This window comes from Triturus cristatus, chromosome 10 (genome assembly GCF_964204655.1).
Source record: "Triturus cristatus chromosome 10, aTriCri1.1, whole genome shotgun sequence".
Lineage (NCBI taxonomy): Eukaryota > Metazoa > Chordata > Amphibia > Caudata > Salamandridae > Triturus > Triturus cristatus.
The window spans coordinates 267,834,449-267,857,745 of NC_140593.1; the positions used below are offsets into that span (position 1 = coordinate 267,834,449).

The window sequence follows — 23,297 nt, forward strand, 5'->3', positions numbered from 1 at the left end:
ATGTGTCCTCTTCTAGCCCTTTGATATCTGGAGTTCCGCAGGGCTCAGCCCTGAGTCCCTCCCTTTTTAATGTTTATTTGGCCCCTCTGGCCCCTATAATTGAAGAACTAGGGGTAAAGGTTATCTCCTACGCTGATGATACTCAGCTTGTGTTTTCCTTTAGAGAACACTCAGAGGCGGCATTCATTAACTTCAAGAGATGTCTACTGAAGGTGGCCTCTTGGATGACTGATAACTGCATGAAGTTAAATGCAGATAAAACGGAGATACTCTTTTTTAACCAACCTTCCCCCCCCCCTGGTCAGAACTCTGGTCGCCTTCTGAACTGAACCATCCCCCGGTGCCGGGAGGGAAGCGGAGCCGTGTCAACGGGAGCTCCCGCACTGACGGTACACGGCTCTCCGCATTGACGGACTCCGAGGAAGTTATCACTATCATGATTAATTCATGAATAACGTTGAGCACGTTGACACGGCTCCGCTTCCATCCCGGCTATAATTGCCCTCCTAATTAACGGTTCTCGGCGTGTACTGCACCGCCTCATACCTACCCTGCGGTTGGAACCAAACCGGATATCCACTCTTTAGGAAACGATTCCTAAAGACATGGCACTTCCGCCGAATCAACCCGACCCTTCTACCGTCATCCCGGTTATTTAGGCTCCATCCCACAGGCATAATATTTGTTGTCCCGATGATGATCCTTGTATTTCCCCAATGGATCGAAACGCCGTCGACACTTTAAAACACCCTATATGCTAAAAATAATTTACTGTAAAGCATAAAGGTGTTCCTGTGATTTGTTTGTTTTTTCATTTTCATTTGCGCTCCTTGCAACAAACCAGGTTCTCTGCCTAAACCTATGTTTTTCGTTTCTTTGTTTTGCACAATTTCCATTGTTCATACAGGACACAGGCTTGTGTCCCACTTTGTGCATTTATGTATTATTTGCTCATTTGATGTACAAGTAAATTCATGACCATTGTCCGGCTCGACAAGTCCCTTAAATAAGTACTGATCGAGTCCTTATTTATTCTCCCAAACTATCTTAAAGTTTCTAGGGAACATTGTTGTTTGAAATACGTAATTCCCAGGGTCCCTGGCCGACCTTTTCTGGGTGCCCTTGTTGTGATTAAATATACTCGGTGGACCATATGGCACGCACTCTTTCTGACCATGCTCTCGTCTGTTTATCGCTCCGGTTCCCCCACTCTCCCTGCCGTGCTATCACATGGCGGCTCCCTTCAAACGCACTTCGCAATTCGGTATTCTCTGATGAGATACAGACTGCAATTGTGAATTATTTTGAACTCAATGAGGGGTCGGCGGACTCCCCGTCCACGCTCTGGGAAGGCTTCAAGGTAGTCATTCGCGGGGAATGCATTTCCAAGCAATCTGGCGTCTTGCCCTCCATCCGTGGTACTCTTGACAAGATCGAAAGGGAGATCAAACTGTTGGATTCCTCTCATGCCCAATGCTCAAGCGCTGACACACTTGCCCAGTTACGCGAGAAGCTTACTGAATTCTCCGACGAGGCAGACGGGGAACTGGTTTTTCTCGTAAGAGGCGAGGGCGCATCGTTTCGGTGAGGGCGCCTGCCCCGGTAAAACTCTGGCTAACCTCCTTAGCCGGCCTTGCGCTTCGTCGTATGTTTCCGCCTTGCAAGATGGTGGGCCATCTCGCACTACCTCTCCAGAAGACATCAAAGCGTGCTTCAGTGCATTCTACACTCAACTCTATACAGCCGGGTTGGTCTCGCCCCGCGATGTTCTCGACCAATACTTTGACACTCTTGAACTTCTCTGGCTTGGAAATGCGCATTGGGAATACTTGGACGAGCCCTTTTCTAAGCAGGAGATCTTGGCTGCCATAAATAGCATGCCAGGTGATAAGGACCCCGGCTCCGACGGCCTACCGGCGTCCTTTTACAAGGCATTTGCCCCGCTACTGATCCCACATCTTGTGGCTATGTATAACGAATCCTTTGAATCGGGTCAATTCTCCCCATCGTTACATGAGGCCCTTTTAACATTACTTCTCAAGCCGGACAAGCCCCCTGAGTTGAGGGACTCTTATCGTCCCCCTTTCACTTATTAACACGGACAATAAAATCTTTGCCAAGCTGCTCGCTTCCCGCTTACTCCCACTCATGCCGCTCATTGCCCGCCCAGACCAATCCGGTTTCATTCCCGGCCGCGCCACCACTCATAACCCTCAGACCATCTTTTCCGTCCTGCATCAGATCAACCCGGCACAGCACTTCCAGCAGTGGCTGCCCTACTCGATGCTACTAAGGCTTTCGATACCCTGGAGTGGCCTTTCCTGTTCTACCTCCTCCCTCGTTTGGGTTTCAGTCAGATTTTTATACGCAAGGTGCTACTAATATACACTCTTCCCACAGCTCGCCTCCGTATTAACGGCCAGATCTCCGAGCCCATCTCTGTAGGGCGTGGCACCCGACAGGGTTGTCCACTTTCCCCCATGCTCTTTGCTGTTGCTATGGAGCCCCTTGCAGCTCGTCTCTGGCAGCATCATACCCAGAGGGGTATTGGCTTTGCGGCGCGGGCTTTATTAGTCTCCATGTATGCGGACGATATCACCCTTTATGTTCGTCACCCCCAGGAGAATCTCAGTCCTCTTGTCCAGGAGGTGATACGCTTCGGTGGCTATTCCAGCATCCAGGTTAACTGGAACAAGTCCATATTATTTCCTCTCACGGATGCCACGATCCCCTTTGATTCTGACTACCCTTTCGTGTGGGCCTCGGAGCCAACTAGGTATCTGGGCGTTTGGTTGAGCAGGGATGTAGATGAGCTCTGGAGAGCCAACTTCGGCCGTGCTGTCCATTGGTTTTAGTCCAAGATCCCTCTTTGGAACCGACTGCCGCTCTCCCTGGCTGGGCGCATAGCGATCGCAAAGATGGTGGTGCTCCCAAAATTCTGATATCTTTTTGTCAACATCCCCATCCCTCTTACTGTTCATTTCTTTCGCAAGGTCCGTTCGCTGCTCATCACTCTGGTTTGGGCGGGATGACAACCCAGGATCGCTTATAATATTCTAACTCTTCCGATGTCGCGTTTAAGCTCTATGCTCTCAGTGCTCAGGCCAGTTGTCTTCATTTCTGGCTCCACCCCAACTCCGTTCCAACCTCATGTGACGGTGGAGGCTGACCTTGCTACCCCGTGGCCGCTCACAACTGCAGTCTTCACCCTGGCAAAGCTTATGCGCACCGAAACCGATATGGTCGAGACCTTGAGCTGGGCCTGCGATGGCATTCGTAAGATTTTCGTCTCGGATTGCTTTCCGCAAACACCATGCCCATCGCCCACCACCCCGCTTTCCCTTCACTCCAGTCGTCGGGGATGGCTAAACAAGCCGCTCGCCTCGGCCTCCTCACAATTTCGGATTTGTACCCTGGGGAGACCTTTTTCTCGCTTGCTTCCGACGCCGGTCCCATGAACACTCTGCTATTTTACCAGCTCCAGGCAACCTGCAGAAAGCTTCATCCTACTTTGCCCCAACCCCCTCCCCCCCCCCCCCCCCAATCGTTGGCCTCTCTTGATATGCTTTGCACCTCTCCCTCTACAAAGAAATTGGTCACTAAGATTTATGCTCACACACTAGCAGCTTCCTCCATTTCCACAGATCGGGCACGCATTGCGTGGGGCGAGGACCTGGGAATTGAGATCTCCCAAGCGGACTGGTTGTACTGTTGCACTCAGATTAAGCGCCTTTCCCCCAACTACCGCTTGATACACTTTAAATATATACACAGACTATATTGCACTCCTGCCCAACTCCATAGACTAGGCCTTGTGGCCAGTGACCGATGCCTGCGCTGCTCCGCCCCCACGGCCGATTTTGCTTATCTCGCCTGGTTATGCCCCGAAATCTCTGCTTATTGGCGGGAGGTCTGTGCAATTATCTCGGATATCACCTCTTCACCACTCCAACCTGACACCACGATCTGCCTCTTGGGCTTCGTTAAATTCTGCCCGGACGCCTCGCGCCGGTTGACGGCCATGCTGTTGGTTCTGGCGAGGTGCAGGGTCTCCATGTGTTGGGGCCGCAGGCCCGCGCCCAGGGTGCCGCTCTGGCTTGAAGACGCATCTCGCTGCCATACCCTCCTATCTGAGTTCTGGGACCTCCTGCCAGCCAAAACCCGTCCACTGGTTATATGGGGCCCACTTGTCACCTATCTTTCAAGTCGTGGCTCTCAGCAATCAGCGACCTCTCCCGCGCTCCTCACCGGCTCCCCGCCCGCGGCGGCCGCAGGTGTATGTCCATAAGCTGGTCCCTTCTGATTCACGGCCTCCCACCCCCACTGTCTACCCCCCCCCTGTGTTTGGTGTACCCCCCTGAGAGTATGCTCTCGTCCCTTCTCAATGAGTCTCTGACAACTCTTCATGGTATTGTCTCTACTGTTACACAGACGTGCAATTGTTTCTGCTGTGCTGCAATATATTGATGTGCCTTATCTTATGCATTTGTGGTAATTATGTATTTGTACTGTGCATATTTTTAAAAATAAAGGTTTAAAAAAAAAAGGGGAAAGAGGGAACATTTATACAAGACCTTTGAGAAATCTATTTACAATGGGAGATTTAAAGAAGGAGGGTTGGTCAGGCAGACACAAGGAGACCGATAAGGAAGACAGATACCCTTTGAAAGTGCTCAGAGCAGAGCCCTGCTGGGCAAGGGTTAAAATAAAAAGTATAATATCAGAGAGAGAGGCAGAAAGAGGGTAGACTTTTCTGCAGAAAATGATACAAACGTTTTCCATCGGCAGGCGTATACCGTCTTAGTGGAGGGAAGCCTGGCTGCCGGAATAACATTCCAGACTTCAGGAGGAAGATAGAAAGCTATTTACTGCTGCCGCTCTAGTTCCACGCAAGAGAACAAAGAGTAGACAGGCTCAGGTGGAGGACCCTGTGACAGAAGATCCTCCCGAAGGGGTAACCTGATCAGAGGTTTGATGCCCATGTTCAGAAATAGGTGGTACCAGACTCTCGGAGGCCAATCTGGAGCCACAAGGATGACTTGGGTCTGGTCGTTCCTCATCTCCTTGAGAATTCTGGGCAGGAGTGGTATGAGCGGAAAGGCGTACAGGAGGCCTGAGCTCTACTCGTGACAAAGAGTCTCTCAACTGCTGACATTGCGCGTTCTCGGCAGAGCCGAACAGATCTAACCAAAGCTCTACCCACTGTTGAAAGAGACCTTGCGCCACCTCAGGGTGGAGACGCCAATCGTGATTCACTAAGCATCAACGCTGAGCTCATCCGCCCTGGCATTCAGGGAGTCTGCCAGATGTTGAACCACCAGGGAATTGCCCTGCTGTTCCAGCCAAGTCCAGAGACGCAGGGCCTCTTGACAAAGGGCCCACGACCCACCTTGCTCAGTTTGTTGCAGTACCACATGGTTGTGGTGTTGTCCGTGAACACTTGCACTAGCCTTCCCTTGATGAAGGGTAGGGAGGCTTTTAATACGAGTCGAATCGCTAGGAGCTCCAACAGGTTGATGTAGAGTCCGAATTCTACCGTAAACCGGAGTCCTCTGATCTCCACCTCTCCCAGGTGGCTGCCTTATCCCAGGAGTGACACATCTGTCACTAATGTGAGATCTGGTTAGTGAGGGAAAAGAGGTTTGTCTCTGACCCAATCAAGGCTTGTTAGCCACCACTGCAGGTCCTTTGCAGTTCCCTCCGAGATCTGTACCATGTCGGAGAGATTCCTCTTATGCTGCGCCCACTGGAACTTCAAGTCCCACTGCAGAGCCTGCAAATGGAATCTGGCATTTGTCACTAGCAGGATGCAGGAGGCCATGAAGCCCAGCAGCCTCAGAGTCAATCTCATTGAAATGCAGGATAGTGGCTGAAACATTGGTATCATAGCCTTAAAATACCCTGGACTCGCCATTCAGGAGGATAGGCCTGAAACTGTAATGTGTCCAGAACACCTACGATGAAAGAGAACATCTGAGAGGGAGTCAGGTGTGACTTTGGCAAGTTGATAGTGAACCCCAGCAAATGCAGGAGGTTCGCCATAGTCTGGAGGTGGGAGACAACAGCCTGTGGTGAGGCTGCTTTCAACATAAGGGAAGACTGGCACCCCTGATCTGTGCAGATGAGCTGCGACCACCGCTATCACCCTCGTGAACACACAAGGGGTGCTGGTAAAGCCAAAGGGGAGCATGGTGAACTGAAAGTGCTTGTGGCCTACCGTAAACCAAAGGTAGCTGCGATAAGCAGGCAGGACTTGAATGTGAAAATAGGCATCCTGTAAGTTCAATGCTACCATCCAGTCTCCTGGGTGCAGGGCAGACAAGACCTGAGCTACAGTGAGAATCTTGAACTTTTCCTTTTTGAGGAGGTAGCTGAGGTCTCGCAGATCTTAGATCGGACGAAGACCCTTGTCCTTTTTCGGGACCAGAAAGTAGCAGGATTAAAAAACACAGCCTACTTCTGGCTCTGAAACCCTCTCTAGGGCAGCCTTAGCCAAGAGAGTCATAACTTCCTCCTGAAGAAAAGTCAGGTGATCCCCTGTCAGTTTACTGTAAGTTGGAGGCATGGACGAGGGAGTAGTATTGAAGGGGAGGGAGCAGCTCCTCTGGACTATCTGGAGAACCCACCTGTCTGAAGTGATGTTTTGCCAATGGTGGAGGTGATGGCTGATCCTGCCCCCTACTGGCCACTCATGATCTGGAAAGGCCGGCCCGGGAAGATTTGGAGGCTTAGGTTGCAGGTGGGATGGTGGACTGACCTGACTTCTGGCTGCCCGACACATGCGGTCAGAATAAGCCACACACGGCTGAGCAGATGTTGCTGAACTTGTGCGGTCTTATGGCTGGGATATGGGTGGCGTGGCTGAAAACCCTTCTGTAGCCATGAAAAGCAGACGGAGGACGTGTGGCCACTGAAAGGCCTAAGGACTTGGCCGTAGCCCGTGTGCCCTTAAAGCTCTCCAGCACCATGTCTGCCTTGTCTCTGAAGAGATGACTGCCATCAAAGGGCATGTCTATAAGGGAAGCCTGGTGTGACGTGGAACAGCCCCTGACAACGACATAGCTCTGCCCAGCGAGTCGGTCGTATCAAGCCCAGAACGAATGGTGAACTTTGCCGCATCTCTCCCCTCTGATATAGTGAGAAAATCGCTCTGCCCAGCGAGTCTGTTGTGTCAAGACCACAATGATAGTGTACTTTGCCTCGTCTCTCCCATGTGATACTGCTTGGGAGAGGATGGTCCGGGCCTCCCCCGTGACAGCATCTGTGCAGTAACGGCTCAATAGGCATGCAGTGTTCACCAACCCCAATGCAAGGCTGGAGGAAGAAATTATTTTTTTACCCCAACTGTCCAGCCTCTTGAATTCCCTGTCTGGGGGTGCAGAAGGGAACAGGCTGTGGGAGGTACAGACTTTGACCAAGAAGCTCTCAAGAGTAGGGTGTTGAAATTTGGGTCGCCCGGAGCAGGGCAATGGCGGCGAGCTTGGACCAGGTTCCCAGAAGGACTTCTGTTAAGGGCAGCAAATTTCCAAGAAGGATATTCGTCTGGACTGCTACGGAAGGGAACTAAAGGTTAAGGACATCAGCTTCTCTTGGTACCACCATAGCATATAATGGTCCCTCCTCCATAGTCGCGGTGGGGGGAGAAAGTAGGCCAGAATCTAGAGAGGTATCCAGTAGACTAGCTGGTGCTGCCAGAGGGAGGTGTTGGGAGTCTCTGCACGGAGGCCGGTGCTGGGGGGAGGGCTCAATGGCAGGACCGGCGTTGTTACAGATCCATTGCTGGATCCATAAGAGGAGGTGATTATCAAGGCAAGAGCCGCCAGTGCGGAATCCAATGGAGCCCTCTCTGTGCCTCCAGGGCCCGCAGCTGTGCCAGTAGGGTCAGGATGGACAAATATGAGGCAAATGGCATCATAAAATTCTTTGAGCTGGGCGGGGGTCGCTCCAGCTTCCAGAAAGGCGGGGAAACGTGGAGCCGACCTAGGCACAGGTTGAAAGGAATGAGGCCTAGAACGCCGGGGCTCCTCCATCACATCGGCCGATGGACGTGGAGAAGTCAAAGCATGATTTGACTTCTTTTGTTTTTTGTGCTTCCTACCCGACCAACTCGATGACTTCTAGTGGGAGGACGAAGACTTGGGACTCCGGAAACAGTGCCTGGACCTTCCTCTTGACCGGGACCGTGAATGAGACCTACGAGGAGTAATACACGGTGCCAAGCGCCAGGCCGCAAGCAGCTTTAGGGACCGCTCCCTCAAAGCTTTCGAAGCCATGGCCCAGTAGGTGGAACACAACTTCGAATCATGGTTGTGCTCCGGGCACTAGAGACAAACCAGGTGTGGGTCCGTCACAGAAAGGCTTGAATCCAGAATTCTTCTTGGACATGTTAGAAAAAAACCTACACACCAAAAAAGGGTCGAAAAAATGTTGAAAAAAGCCTGTCAAAACGTCATAGACGGCAGTTCTCTTCACGGATCTGCGCTGGCTGGCGTGGAATGAAAGAACTGACATCAGCGCACTGAGGTGGTGCCTATATAGGTAACGCGGACGTCCCAATGGTGCAGATGACTTCATGCGAAGTTGACCGACCCCAACTACCAGCGAGCAGGGGTATAGCTCGAAGAAAAATCTTGCGGATCCAGTCTGATGCCTGTGAAATTCAAAAGGTAAGGAATCTGCAGATAGATGTCTTTATCAGATAAATATTTTTTACCCTCAATTTAAAAAAATAAAATAAAAGTTAATGATTGCATTTTCACCAAATCACAAAAAGCACAATCTAAGGACTAAGATCTAGCTACCTGACAAGCTTTGTGTATTTCCGTTCAGAAGTTTTCGTGGTAGCGCTTCTTAAAGAAGTATATGGAAAATGCATGGGGATTTTGCGTTTTGAGACCCCCCTTTTTTCTCGGCCCCCCACTTGAATCACCCAGAAACTTCCCGTGCATTAACCGATTAAAAAGTAGCACCTTTTTGCAAGTTTTCGTGGAGATTCGAGAGTCGAGTTATTAGCAACACAAAAAATGCTTTTCCTTTGGAACAGTTGGCCTAACTATAACTACTATCTATCTATCTATCTATCTATCTATCTATCTATCTATCTATCTATCTATCTATCTATCTATCTATCTATCTATCTATCTATCTATCTATCTATCTATCGGATCTGCTCCCATGGTACTGCCACTTTTTGCTTGGTGTCAGTATGTTTTTGACCTAGTCTGCTGTGATCCTGCTAATACGGACCCCAGCAACTATGCTTTTTCCCCTGAATTGAAATGGTAAGTACTTTGGTACCTCCACAATTGGCTACTGGTGTACCCTTGTAAGTCTCTTGTATATAGTAATATGGTACCCAGGGTATAGGTACACCAGGGTTCCCCATGGGCTGCAACATGTATTGTGCCACCCATGGGAGTCTACTTAAACTGTGACTACATGCCTGCCATTGTAGCCTGTGAGAGTTGGTGCTTGCACCTCTCACAAGAGATACAAGTTTTCTTATATCTGAGGTCACTGCACTTGTTCTTGCCATGGTTATGTCCCATGTTGACTACGCCAACTCGCTGTATTTTGGCATCCCCCTATACCTAACCAAACGTCTGAAACTGGTACAGAACCAAGCAGGGCGACTGATCTTCCAACAACCTAGGCACCATCATGACACCCCCTCTTGAGGAAGCTGCGCTGGCTCCCCATCACACAGCGCTGCGCCTTCAAGGTTTGCGGTCTCATCTTTAAATCCCTGAATGGAAGGATCCCTAAATTCCTGGACAGCCTCAGAAGCACCTTCTGTCTACCCCTTCCTTCAAACTAAAGCCCCTGGGTGGTGCTAGGTTTGCCGTTCTAGCTCCAAGACTCTGGAACTCTCTCCCCTCCGAAATCCGATCCTGCACCGACCTCCTAGGCTTTAGGAGGCTCCTTAAAACCTGGCTGTTTCGACAAGCTTACGAGTAACTCCTTAGGGCTCAGGTACCCCTTAGAGGAGCGCCATGAAACCAATACGGTGTACGTGCGCTTCACAATGTTTTTTTACAATAACATAACAAAACCTATAAGTCACCCCTATGGCAGGCCCTTCAGTCCTGAGGGCAGGCTGGTTGGCTGCAAGTATGAGGGTGCCCCTGAATGAGCAGGACACCCCTACAAACCCCAGAGTCGATTCTACAGGCTTTGTAAGTGCAGTCAGACATTTTTAGACATACAGTGGACATCAGTCATTACGAGATGTTTAACTATATAGTGGGGCTGAAAAAATGATCTATCAGAGTAGAGGGTACCCAGCAAAATGGGAGAGGATATGGTCGGCGTGGGAAACATAGGGCGGACACTGGAGAAATACCTGGGGAGATCACAATAAAGGAAGATCCAGGTAGTACGAAGGGGGTGTGCTTGGCTAAAATGCATTGTATCATGTAAACTGTATCAAATTGTCAAGTATTATTTATACAGGTGTTTGTGACGGTGCACTGTTTACCTGTTTAATAAAGAGAAATATAAAAAAAACTATATAGTGGCTGCACCAAACACAGTCATGTTTAGTATCAAACATGTTGGAATCATACCCCAACACGGATTCCAGTGTTGGAAGTATGATCCCATGCACTGGGGGACTCCTTAGGAGAGCCCCATGTTCTCCCGGCAATAGCCTTTCAGGGTCTGCAAGCAAGCTAGTGCTGTTGCCGACCACAGACAAGATTCTGCCCTCCTGCTGCTGAGCTGAGCTCAAGCATGGGAAGGTAGGATAATAGGTGTTCTGTCAGAAGGAGGTGTAACCACTTCCCAGGAAGGCCTTAGTGTATTGGGGTGGGGGTGCTTGCAAGCACCAACAGACTGCTTTGAAGGGCACATCTGGCTCTTTCCTTGCATACTCCAGTTCGAACCAGTTCAGGAAGCCCTTTGCTCCCACTCTGGCACGAACCTGGACGAAGGACATGGGAGTAACATCTCTTCTGTCCAGCCCCTCCTCTGGGAGGGACCCCCAATTCATCCTAAACCTTCCCTTAGGGTATTTAAGGACTCCCTGTGAGTGGGTCCTCAGATTCGTTGTTGGACAAGACTCAACCATGAAACTACGTTGTTCTTCAGTCGTCTGGACTCTTGGACTTTGACTGGAATGGAGACTGCACCAAGGAAGACACCTGCTGCTCCTGGTCTCGCTGTTCTTCAAGTCTGCTTCGTCGTCTGTGTCTGTGCTTCTTCCAGGATCTTCAACTGACCTGTGGGCATCAAGGACACCCAAAGAAATCTTTCTTGGAGTGAAGGAGTCACTGCATGCATCTGCAGGCAGCGTAACGAAGCTGACCGGTCTACTGCTCCTATCGTCGCATGGACCTCCCGAGGCTAAGCAACACAAGTGGTGGTTCTGCAACTCCCTCGAGTTCTGACTTGTCCTCTCTGCAATTCTGAGGCCAGCATCCCTCGTCGGAACCATTGCGACAAAACCCCTATGCACTGCTTCGACTTGCCATTGCCAAGGCTTGTTGGCTCTGCACTCCAGAGATCTTCGGGCTAATAGAAGCTCCAGCCTCCAGCACCTTTTCCCTCCAAGATCAGTACCCTCTGCATCCTCTGCCCTGTGGGCTTCCATCTTTGGTCAGCTACTTGAGGTCCTCTTGCGACTCCTGTGGGTCCTCCAGAGTGTCTTCTCTTGCTGCAGTGGGCAAACCTGCTTGTTCGGGGCCTGCGCTGACTCTCCTGCTGTTGGCGAGTCCCTTGGACCTTGCTGGTCCCAACGTTGCTCCTTTTTCGTCTTCCACACCAGTTATGGCTACCACCGTTGATGCTTCAGAACCTCTAGACATTGGTAGGCATTGTGTCTCAGTGCCTCCTGGCCACCACTGAGTGGCATAGACCCTGTTCCCTCTGGTTGCAGTTTCTTCACTTCCAGAATCCACCCTTGGATTCCACCAGACTCCTTCACAGTCTTCTCCAGAGGCATCTTCCTTGAAGTCGTCCATTGTTTTCTACGGCAGGTCCCAGGTCACTTCATCCATATGCACCCGTCTTCCCTGGTGTAGGCATCCTGGTTCTAGGGGCATCCACAAGTGTCTTTTACAGGGTTTCCTTGGGGCCATCTGCGAAGGGTCCTTCTTCAAAACTGCAGCTGCGACTTCTCCATATACATCCATTGGGCATGCAGCTGTGTTTCCACTCTGCACACAGCCTCCTTGGGTGTTCCTGGGTACTTATCTTGGGTGGTTCCCTGTGTCCCCAGATCCTCTGGGTCTTCTGGTCCAAGTGCCATTCTCCTTTGCAGTTGGCAGTCCACTTTCGTAGTATATGGTTTGGTCTCCCCCTGGAGACCACTATATTTTGTGCTACTTTTCTGAGTATTCTTGTGTATTGTGTTGATATTTACGGGTAGGAGAAAAACCAATGTGATAGTGATATTGTGTTGTAATAAAAAGTACTTATTTTTGCTAAACGCTGTGTGGTTTCCTTTCATCTAACCTACATGTTGAACTGGTAAAACAAGGTGCTATACACTCCTTCAAGATAATCCTGAAGGCTGCTACCATTCTGAGAGTGTTCTATGGTTATCGAAGGCCACTAAAATTACCATAGGGGTTGCCTGGATTAGTGCACCACTTGAATACATGTGCACTTAATACTAAGCCACTCTATCTATCTATCCATCTAGCTATCCATCTAGCTATGGCTATATTTCACTAAAAAAAGGTTTAAGTGATGTTAAATGGGATAAGAACTAATGTCTAAAAGTGTAAAAAACACTAACAGTCACCAGTTATAATTTAGGGAACAAACTATAACTTGTGCCCCCATCATGGACTGCTTATGACCTCACATATTATATCAATCATAACGTGTTAAATGACATCATTTATTGCAGCACTGATGCCATCTGAATACAATACAATAAAGTGCAAGAGAAAAAAGCTATCATAAAAGTCTAACACCTGCACAGTCAGCCATGATCAGGAAAGAAGTCAGCCTTGATCCAAATATACATTAGTATAATTTATATATACATATACATTCATACCATCAGATCCCTCAACCTAAATCTCTGCTTATTCTGGTATCTGATGTGTGCAAACCACAAGATCAAACACACTATTAATGAAGGTGCTAAATTGGATTCTTCGAATAGTATATATCATGTTAATTCAACTGGACTAATTGTGTCCAGCATCTCATCTGCTAAGGTGATGCTGAGGCTCTTCCTGATCTCAAATGATGCAATACAAGGACATGACAATAGCCACATACAGCACAAGTTACTCTTGTGCAGTAATAGCCTCTTGGCACACTCAAACACAATATTCTCACCTGTGAATAAAACTGTTGAAGGAAGGGTTTCTTTGCTGCAGGCATTACAGAATCGAGATGTGACTGGAGGAATTCGAACTGCTCAGCAAGAAAAACCCTAGAAAATAAAATTGCAATTATATTAACAAAACACATTGTTAAGTCAATGCTAGCACCAGATCCAGTCAAATTAACAAGTTACTTACCTTCAGTAATGTCTTATCTGGTAGAGATTCAATTTAGCCGCATATTCCTTACTTAAAACATTCCCAGGAGCCAGGCTGGATCTGGAAATGTTTTTGAAGCAGTCCCCTTGCACGCCAATAGGTGGTGGTGTTCAGCTCGGTGTGGCTTCATCCACACCAGAAGTGACATGCGCGGTGCCTATATAGGCGCCACTACGGTGCACTGACCTTTGTTTCTTGACTATTTTTCTGCACTGGAAATATGGAGCCATATTGAGATGTTGAACCAGTGTGCCAGAGTGAGTGTCACGTCCAAGTCCCCGACCGCTGCCCCTTTTATGGCCCCTGTAGCGGAGGTCGACTGCTGGAAATGGGCCGCCGTGCTGTTCCGCGAGATGCGGGACATTTGGAAGACTACCGCGGGAGCCAGGCAACTACCGCTCCCAGCGGCCTATGCTTCCGACGACGCGCGCGCACCGGAAGTGACGCGGCGCGAGGTCCAGGCGGCTTCGTAAACCGGAGCCGGAGAAGAAACACTCGCAGATTATTCTGGAGCGCAGGCGAGAACCTTGTTGGTGAATCCAAAGGCAGTAATTCCAGGGTGCGGTAAGGGTGTCGGTGACACCGCCAAGACTCATTTCCTCACGCTAGCGCTTCCTTCGCTAGCGGTCTCTTGTGACTCTAAGCTTCAGCTGCCATTCGTGTGGTTCTTGTGGATTGAGTATTTCATTACCAATAATATGCGTGGTGCACACGTAAATAGGTGACATTACCAGGTGGTATGATAATAATACCACGCTATGGATTCTTGATACAAAACTGTTTCTGCCTTATAAAGTCGTTACCTATACAAAGCCAAATGCTAAACATGATGCCAAATAATTATGTGTGATAAGTGTGTGTGTTTGTCTTGTCTTCTAGCCGGGGTTTGTAGAGAGGTCGCTAGGCTGCAGCATAAAACCTTCTTCCCCAGTGAAGTCTACATACACACCCTTTCGGGTGGTTAACTGTGTTACGTCTTTGCAGAGTGTATATTCTCATGTGGTGTGGACTAGTGTTTATGTGTTGTTGGTTTACCAACAGTTCTGCAAATTGAATATTGTGTACCGAATTTACACACCCCCACACTAAAGAAGACTAGGTGGCCCAGAAGAGGCTTTGACCTATATTAATCGCCCTTCTTCTGGTACTGCCAGATTTGTTTTTTTTCTTTTACAGGTAGACCTAGTTGTTTAACCCGTTGCCCGCTCATGACGGAACCACTCCGTCATGAGCCACGGGTGCGCTGTGCTCATGACGGAGTGGTTCCGTTACGCTGCGGCCGTTGGCGGCCGCTCCTCCCACGCGGCGCTAATTCCCCGCCTGTGCGGGCGATTAGCGCAGTGGGCGGAGTCATGACGGAACCACGCCGTCATGAGCACAGCTCACCCGTGACTCATGACGGCGTGGTTCCGTCAAGAGCACAGCGGAGCCGTCAACCCCCCCAAACCCCCCCAGCGCTGCGGCGGAATTCACGCCGCAGCGAAGGGGTTAAGGTAGAATAACTAGTGAGGGCATTAAGTATGGCCTGTAGGGCACTGTGTTAACAAACCGTGTTTTTTCTTTACAGATCTCCCTCCCCGCTGTTCCCTTCCTTCCCTTCCCCCGAATGACCCCTTTAAGCTTCCGTGCCTTTACGGCAACTCGGAATTGAGGTTGTCAATTGGTGCACCCCATTGAGCAACGAACCGATCCGGAGAGGCCTCCGCGGGACCTGACAGTGAGGTCCTCAAGGACCTCTTAAGATGGACATCACAGTTCGCAGAACGGGGATGGTGAGTATGGAATCTTCAGCTAGATAGAGTCTCTACCAGAGAAGGCGTTCCCGAGGTTAAGTTTTCCAGCCGCTGATTTCTTACCTATGAATAGATAACAAAGCAATGTCTTCTTGGAGTTGGGTCTGTGTACTGTTTATACTAAAAAAGTCCTGGTGGACTGAACAGACGAAATGCCCATCACGCCGGACCAGACTGCCTAGGCAGTAGTGTTTGGCAAATGTATGCAGTGAAGCCCACGTGTTCCTTGACAGATTTCAGGACTGGGTTTCCGTGAGCTAACACAGTCACTGCAACCTTGGCTCTGATGGAACAAGCTCTCAGGGAGTTGCTTCTTAGCCAGTGCGTAGCAGATTGTAATGTGGAGGGCAAGCCACCTGGAGATGGCTGTTTTTTACACTGCTTTGTGATTCTTTGCTTCAGTAAATCCCACAAAAAGTTGATTATCCATCCGGATATCATTAGTACAATCAATGTAGAACAATAACACTCTTTCTGGATACAGGGCATGAAGTCTCTCCTCTTCTGTGGAAGGGAGAGGTGGAACAAAGAATGTTGGCAGCATGATGGTCTGTCTGAGATCTGTCTGACGTGAAAAGGTGTTACAACCTTGGATAGGAAAGAGGCACGAGTTCTAAGGACCAGTTTGTCAGGGAAGAAGGTAGTATATGAAGGGTTGAATAAGAGCGCTTCCTCCCCTAATGTCATAGCCACGAGAAAGACTATTTTGATGATGAGCAGTCGAAGAGGGCAGCTGTGCATGGGCTCAAAAGGTGATCATGTAAGAAAAATAAGAACTTAATTAAGGTCTCGTTGGGACATAATGAAAGGTGTAAGGGGAAATGTGTAGTACATCTTACAGGAAACATGTCATAACGGGTGACTCAAACAGGGAGGGTTGGTCTGGCAACCGCAAAAATGCCAATATGGTCCAAAGGTACCATTAAACAGTGCCCAAAGCAAGGGATTGTCAGGTGAGGGCGAATGCAAACAAAAGAAATTCAGATATGGGTGCACACAGATTTGGCAGGACACCAAGCCACAAATCTGTACCATCAGAAGTCTTGTTGAAGGGATTCCTGGCTGCTAAGATGACGTTACATACTTCAGGAGGCAGATCAGAAACTCTCAGCTTTCGCCACTCAATCTCCAAGCATGCAGATGGAGTGTGTGCATGCTCAGGTGTAGAACCCTGCCATGTTGCTGTGACAGGAGATCCTCCCAAAGACGCAACCTGATTGGAGAACTGAGACTCATGATCAGGAATTTGAGATACCTTACTCTCTGTGCCCAATTCAGAGCTGCTAAAATTACTTGAGCCCGTTTGTTCCTGACCTTCTTCAGAACTCGGGACAGGAGTGGTATCTGTGGGAAGGAATATAGGCGTCCTGAGCTCCATTTGAGGTGAAAGAAGCCGCCTTTGAAACTCCAGCACGCAGAAGTGCCAACATTGTGCATTTTTGGCACAGGTGAATAAATCCAAGTTCTCCCAAATCTCTGAAGTTGCCTCAGAATACCATTGGGAGAAGACACCATTTATGATCCGCGAGGTATCGCCTGCTGAGCTCGTCTGCCCTGCAATTCATAGATCTGCCCAGTGCTGCACAACCAGGAAGATGTCCTTAAGTTCTAGCTAGGTACAGAGCTTCCTGGCACAGGGCCCACAACCCCAGTCCGCCCTGTTGGTTGCAGTACCATATGGTGGTGGTGTTATTCGTGAACACCGGAATCAGCCTTCCCTTGATGGATGGAAGGAAGGCTTTCAATACCAAGAGTCACTCTCAACTCAAACAGGTTGATGTGGATCTGAGATTACGCTGGAGACCACTGATCTCCACCTCTCACAAATGGCCACCCAAACAAGTGGTCTGCTGCTGATCCAATTGCAGTTTATCAGCTACCACTGCAGGTCTTTTGCAGTTCCCTCAGATATTTGAACAAGGTCAGAAAGGTTTCCTTGATGCCGTTTCCACTGGAACTTCAGTTCCCACTGCAGAGCCCACATATGCCAATGGGCATGTTTTACTAGCAGGATGAAGTATGCTCAACAGCATCAGAACCAGCCTCACTGAAATCTAGGATAGAGACTGAAATATCGGTTTCGTAACCTGAATATCCTGATCTTGTCTCTCAAGAGGATAAGTACGAAACTAAACAGTGTCTATAGAGTACCTGAAAGGGAGAATATGAGAGGGAGTATGGTGTGACTTATGTTTGTGGATAGAGAACCCAAGCAGATGTAGGAGGTCCACTGTTGTCTGGAGGTGTTTGACAACTGCCTGGGGCAAGACTGCTTTCAACAGTCAGTCGTCCAGGTAGGGAAAGACTGGCACCCCTAACCTCCGCAGATGAGCTGCGAACACCTCCATCAACTTCGTGAACACCCAAGGTGCGTTGGTAAGGGCAAAGGGGAGCACATCCTGCTGGAAATGCTCCTGATCCATCTATGAATTGCAGATAACATCAGTGGGCCGTCAGGATGGTGATATGGAAGTACGTATACTCTAAGCCCAGTGCTAGTATCCAGTCTCTGGCATCCAGGGCAGACAGGACCTGAGCCAGAGTTAGCATTTTAAATGTGTCCTTTTTAAGAAAGTAGCAGAGAGAGTGTATGTTTAGGGGTCGGAGGGAGGCAACTATACCTACTTCTTGATGTAGGCACTTTCTCAATGGCTCCTTTGGCCAAAAGAGCTCGTAATTCCTGTTGCAATAGTGTAAGGTGGTCCTCTGTTAGCCGATCGGAGGATGGTGACAAGGGCAGCAGTGTTTCTGTAAAAGGAAGAGCTTAACCCCGCTGAACATTCTGAATCACCCATCACTTCGCCACTGGGGGCAGGTAGGGTCAGATCCTGCGGTCAACCAGTTGCCCATGATTTTATGAGGGGATATTAAAGTGGCTTTAAGGGTGCAGCTGCTGGGGGGTGGCTGATTGGGTAGACCTCTGACCTTGGTCGTCATGAGATCTACGGCAAAGAAAGGACTGAGGAGTCTGGTGGCTGTAGTGGCTAGGGCTGAAAGGACATGACTGACTCCCCCCTATCATAGCCACAAAAGGAGGAAAAGGGGGAATATGACTGTTTCAGAGCCATGGTGAGACCGAGCGATCTAGTGGTGGCCCTGCTATCTTCAAAATGCTCAAGTGCTGAATTCGCCTTGTTGCCAAAGAGACAAGTGCCTTCAAAGAGCATGTCCATAAGAGACGTCTGACCATCCCCCGAAAAGCCAGTAGTCCTCAGCCAGGTATGGCATCTAAGCAGCAATATAGAAGCAATAGCTCTTACTAGTGAGTTGGTTGTATCTAATCCACAGCGTATTTTGAACTTTGCTGCATCTCTATCATCACCAATGGCTTGGGAGAGTAGGGCTCTTGCTTCCTCTGCGACAATGGGCAGCACTTGGTCAATCAAATCCCACAGTATTGGACTGTTGGCCCAATAAACATGCGTTGTTCACAGACTGCAGTGAAAGCTAGTGGGAGAGAAAATTCGCTTTCAAAAGGTAGCCTTTGATTTCCTGTCAGGTAGTGTGGTAGAGAACTCACCAGGGTCGAACCACCAAGGTCTCCAGGGTAGGGTGCTGGGTGAGGAAGGTTAGGTCCCTGGAACGATGACGGTAGGCAATGGATGTGTGCACAGGAGTGCCTCTGCAGGGCTTGGGCGAGGCCCCAAGCAGGACATCAGTGAGGGCTTAACTAAATGGGAGTAGAAGTTCTAAAAGGGACAACCTGGGTTGAAGCAACTCTATCAAGATATTGTGCTCGACTTCTTCAGTGGGCAGAGTAAGAGCCACAACTTCTGCTACCCTCCGGACCACCATCGCAAAGGGGGCCTGTAGGAAGGTAGGATCTTTTGAGCATGGTAACTCCCACTTTTTGCTGGTGGCTATAATTTTTGACTAGTCTGACTGGGATCCTGCTAATCAGGACCCCAGTCACTGTGCTTCCTCCCTAAATTGACCATGGTAAGTACTGTTGTACCCTTGTAAGTCCTTAGTGAACAAGTTACTAACCTTCGGTAACGATGTATCTGTAAGAAACATTAGTTAGTTAGATTCCTCACCTTAGAATATCCCCAGGCGTCAGACTGGATCCGGAAGATTTTTCGTCAGCAATACCCCTTGCGCGTCGCTAGGCGTCGTCTGCGGCTCCGCGTCCGTCGTCGGCGTCGTGCGCCGGGATGACGTCGTCGGAGTACTTAGACGCCGCCCTCGCGCGCTGACGTCAGTTCTTGTACATAGCCTTCCGCGCCAGGAACGCAGAGCCATGCAAAGACCGACACTGGTGCCAAAAATAAAATCTAGGGGCCTGAAAGGATAACCTTAACCCTAGATGTCAGTTCGCAGAACGGGGAGGATGGGAGGGTCGGTGAGGAATCTAACTAACTAATGTTTCTTACAGATACATCGTTACCGAAGGTTAGTAACTTGTTCATCTGAAAGAAACACGTTAGTTAGATTCCTCACCTTAGAATAGATACCCAAGCAATACCATCCCCGGTGGTGGGTCTGCGAACCAAGATCACACCAGAAAGTCCTGGAGGACAGAACGGCCAAAGAAGCCATCCCTCCGGACTTGGCTGTCAAGGCAATAATGCCTGGCAAACGTGTGTAGCGAAGCCCACGTCGCCGCCTGACAGATGTCCTGCAAAGGGACTCCCCGTCCCAAGGCAGTAGTAGCCGCCGTGGCCAGAGTAGAATGGGCGCGCAGCCCAACAGGAGGGTCCTTTTTAGCCAAGGAATAGCAGATTTTTATACACAAAACGACCCACCGAGAGATGGTTCGTTTGTGCACAGCTTTCCCCTTCTTAGCGCCCACGTACCCAACAAAAAGCTGGTCGTCCACCCGGAACTGTTTTGTGCGGTCCAGATAAAAGGAGAGCGCACGTTTTGGGTCCAGACGGTGGAGCCTCTCTTCCTCTTTGGAAGGATGCGGAGGCGGAAAGAAGGTGGGCAAGGTGACAGACTGCCCAAGGTGAAATGGAGTCACCACTTTAGGAAGAAAGGAAGGACGAGGCCGAAGGACAACCTTGTCCGGATGAACAGATAGAAAAGGAGGCTGTGAAGATAAAGCCTGGAGCTCACTCACCCGTCTAGCCGAGGTGATGGCTACCAGAAAAGCAGTCTTTAGAGTTAGAAGACGAAGAGGGCAATTGTGAAGAGGCTCGAAGGGAGCGCACATCAGGAATGTCAAAACCAGATTCAAGTCCCACTGAGGCATTACGAAAGGGACAGGAGGGAACGTGTGTGTAATGCCTTTGAGAAAGCGTGTAACCACAGGGGACTTGAAAAGAGAAGGCTGATCAGGAAGCCGCAAGAAGGCGGAGATGGCAGCAAGATAACCTTTCAGGGTGCCCAGTGCAGAGCCCTGCCGGGCCAGAGAAAGAAGGAAGAGGAGAACCTCAGAAAGAGGGGCGGAAAGGGGATCCACAGCCTTTGCTGTGCACCATGCCACAAATTTGTTCCACCGGCAGGCGTATACCGACTTTGTGGAGGGACGCCTGGCTGCCAGAATGATATCACAGACTTCAGGAGGCAAGTCAAATGGCATCAACTGCCGCCGCTCAATCTCCACGCATGGAGGTGGAGGCTGGACAGGTTCGGGTGGAGGACCGTCCCCTGCTGCTGCGACAGAAGATCCTCCCGAAGGGGCAGACGTATCGGGGGATCGGTCAACAGACTGAGTAGCTCGGGATACCAGTATCTTCGTGCCCAATCCGGAGCCACCAAGATGACTTGGGCCCGGTCGCGCCTGATCTTCTTCAGCACTCTGGGCAGAAGTGGTATAGGCGGAAAGGCGTACAACAGACCGCAACTCCACTCGTGACGAAAAGCGTCGCCGAGCGAGTGCCGCCTTGGAAATTCCAACGCGCAGAACTGCTGACATTGCGCGTTCTCTTCGGTGGCGAATAGATCTAACCAAGGCTCTCCCCACTGCTGAAAGAGGCCTTGCACCACTTCGGAGTTCAGACGCCATTCGTGATCCATCATGCACCGGCGGCTGAGTTCGTCTGCTCTGGCGTTCAGAGAGCCCGCCAGATGTTGAACCACCAGGGTGACGCCCTGGTGTTCCAGCCATGTCCAGAGGCGCAGAGCCTCCTGACAAAGGGTCCACGACCCCACCCCGCCCTGTTTGTTGCAGTACCACATGGCGGTGGTGTTGTCCGTGAACACCTGCACGACACTTCCCCTGACAGAGGGAAGGAAGGCTTTCAGTGCAAGCCGGATCGCTCTCAACTCCAACAGGTTGATGTGGAGACGAGACTCCGCCGGAGACCAGAGGCCTCTGATCTCCGCCTCTCCCATATGGCCACCCCATCCCAGGAGGGACGCATCCGTCACTACGACATGCTCCGGTTGGGGAAGGGAGAGGCTCTTGCCCTTGACCCACTCGCGGTCCGTGAGCCACCACTGCAACTGCTGTGCAGTACCCTCCGAGATCAAGACATGGTCGGACAGGTTGCCGTGATGCTGGGCCCACTGAAACTTCAGGTCCCACTGCAGAGCCCGCATGCGCCGCCTGGCGTGATGCACTAGTAGGATGCAGGAGGCCATCAGCCCCAGAAGCCGCAACACTAGCCTGACCGAAACCCGGGATAGAGGCCGAAAGATGGGAATCAGGGCCTGTATATCCCGGACCCGCTGTTCCGGTGGATGGACCCGGAACTGCGCCGAATCGAGAACTGCTCCGATGAAGAGGAGCTTCTGAGAGGGACTCAAGTGTGACTTCGGCACGTTGATGGAAAACCCCAGCAAATGCAGGAGATCCGCCGTAGTCTGGAGGTGGGAGACGACTGCCTGGGGCGAGCCCGCCTTCAACAACCAGTCGTCGAGATAGGGGAAGACTGGGACCCCTGATCTGCGCAGATGAGCTGCGACCACCGCCATCACTTTCGTGAACACCCGAGGGGCACTGGTGAGGCCGAAGGGGAGCACGGTAAACTGAAAGTGCTCTTGGCCCACCGTGAACCGCAGGTAACGCCGGTGGGCCGGCAGGACGGGGATATGGAAATATGCGTCCTGCAAGTCCAACGCTACCATCCAGTCTCCAGGGTCTAGGGCAGCTAAAACCTGAGCCAACGTTAGCATCTTGAACCTTTCCTTTCGGAGGAAGGCATTGACGTTCCGGAGGTCCAAGATAGGGCGCAGGCCCCCCTTGCCCTTCTTGGGAACCAGAAAGTAGTGGGAATAACAACCACGACCTACTTCTGGACTCGGAACGCGCTCGACGGCCCCCTTGGCCAAGAGAGCCGAAACTTCCTCGCGGAGAAGATCCAAATGATCCCCCGAGATACGGTGGTGCTGCGGTGGCATGGCTGGAGGGGTCGTCTCGAAGGGGAGGGAGTAGCCCCTTCGGACGATTTGCAGCACCCACCTGTCCGATGTTATGGACCGCCAGTGGAGCAGGTGATGGCGAACTCTGCCGCCCACTGGCGTGGTATGGGCCTGAAAGCTCGGACTAGGAAGGCTTTGAGGCGGATGCTGCCGGGGTGGATGTGGGCTGACCACGTCGGCCTCCATTTCCGCCACGGCGGAAGCCACGTCCGCGACCGCACGCAGGTTGGTTCTGCGGCTGGTGGCTTTGCGGACGTGAGGAGGCGCCCCTTCCTTGGCCACGAAAGGGGCGAAAAGCGGAGGTGTGCGCCCGCGGAGCCGAGAGGCCCAAGGACTTGGCCGTAGCCCGGGAGTCCTTAAAGCGGTTCAGCGCACTGTCCGCCTTCTCACCAAACAGGCAAGTGCCATCAAAGGGCATGTCCATGAGGGTGTTCTGGACATCCCCGGAAAATGACGTGGACCGCATCCAGGCGTGGCGGCGGAGCGCCACCGTGGTGGAAATCGCCCGACCTAGCGAGTCCGTGGTGTCAAGCCCACATCTTATGGCGTGCCGTGCTGCATCCCTCCCATCGGCCAAAGCCTGGGTAAGACGCGTCCGGACCTCCTCCGGACACAGGGGCAGCACGTCCTCCACCGTATCCCACAGGGAATGGGAATAACGGTCCAAGAGACAGGCGGTATTTAAGGACCGCAGGCC

General features: G+C 50.7%; 1 protein-coding gene across 1 annotated transcript in view; it reads right to left on the reverse strand.

Moving 5' to 3' along the window:
- VPS50 (VPS50 subunit of EARP/GARPII complex) overlaps nucleotides 1–23,297 on the reverse strand; it is a 748,521-nt gene that overhangs the window by 154,610 nt on the left and 570,614 nt on the right. Inside the window, exon 24 of the mRNA XM_085630983.1 lies at nucleotides 13,294–13,390. Coding sequence (XP_085487109.1) covers nucleotides 13,294–13,390 — 97 coding nt within the window. The remainder of the gene's footprint in view (nucleotides 1–13,293; nucleotides 13,391–23,297) is intronic.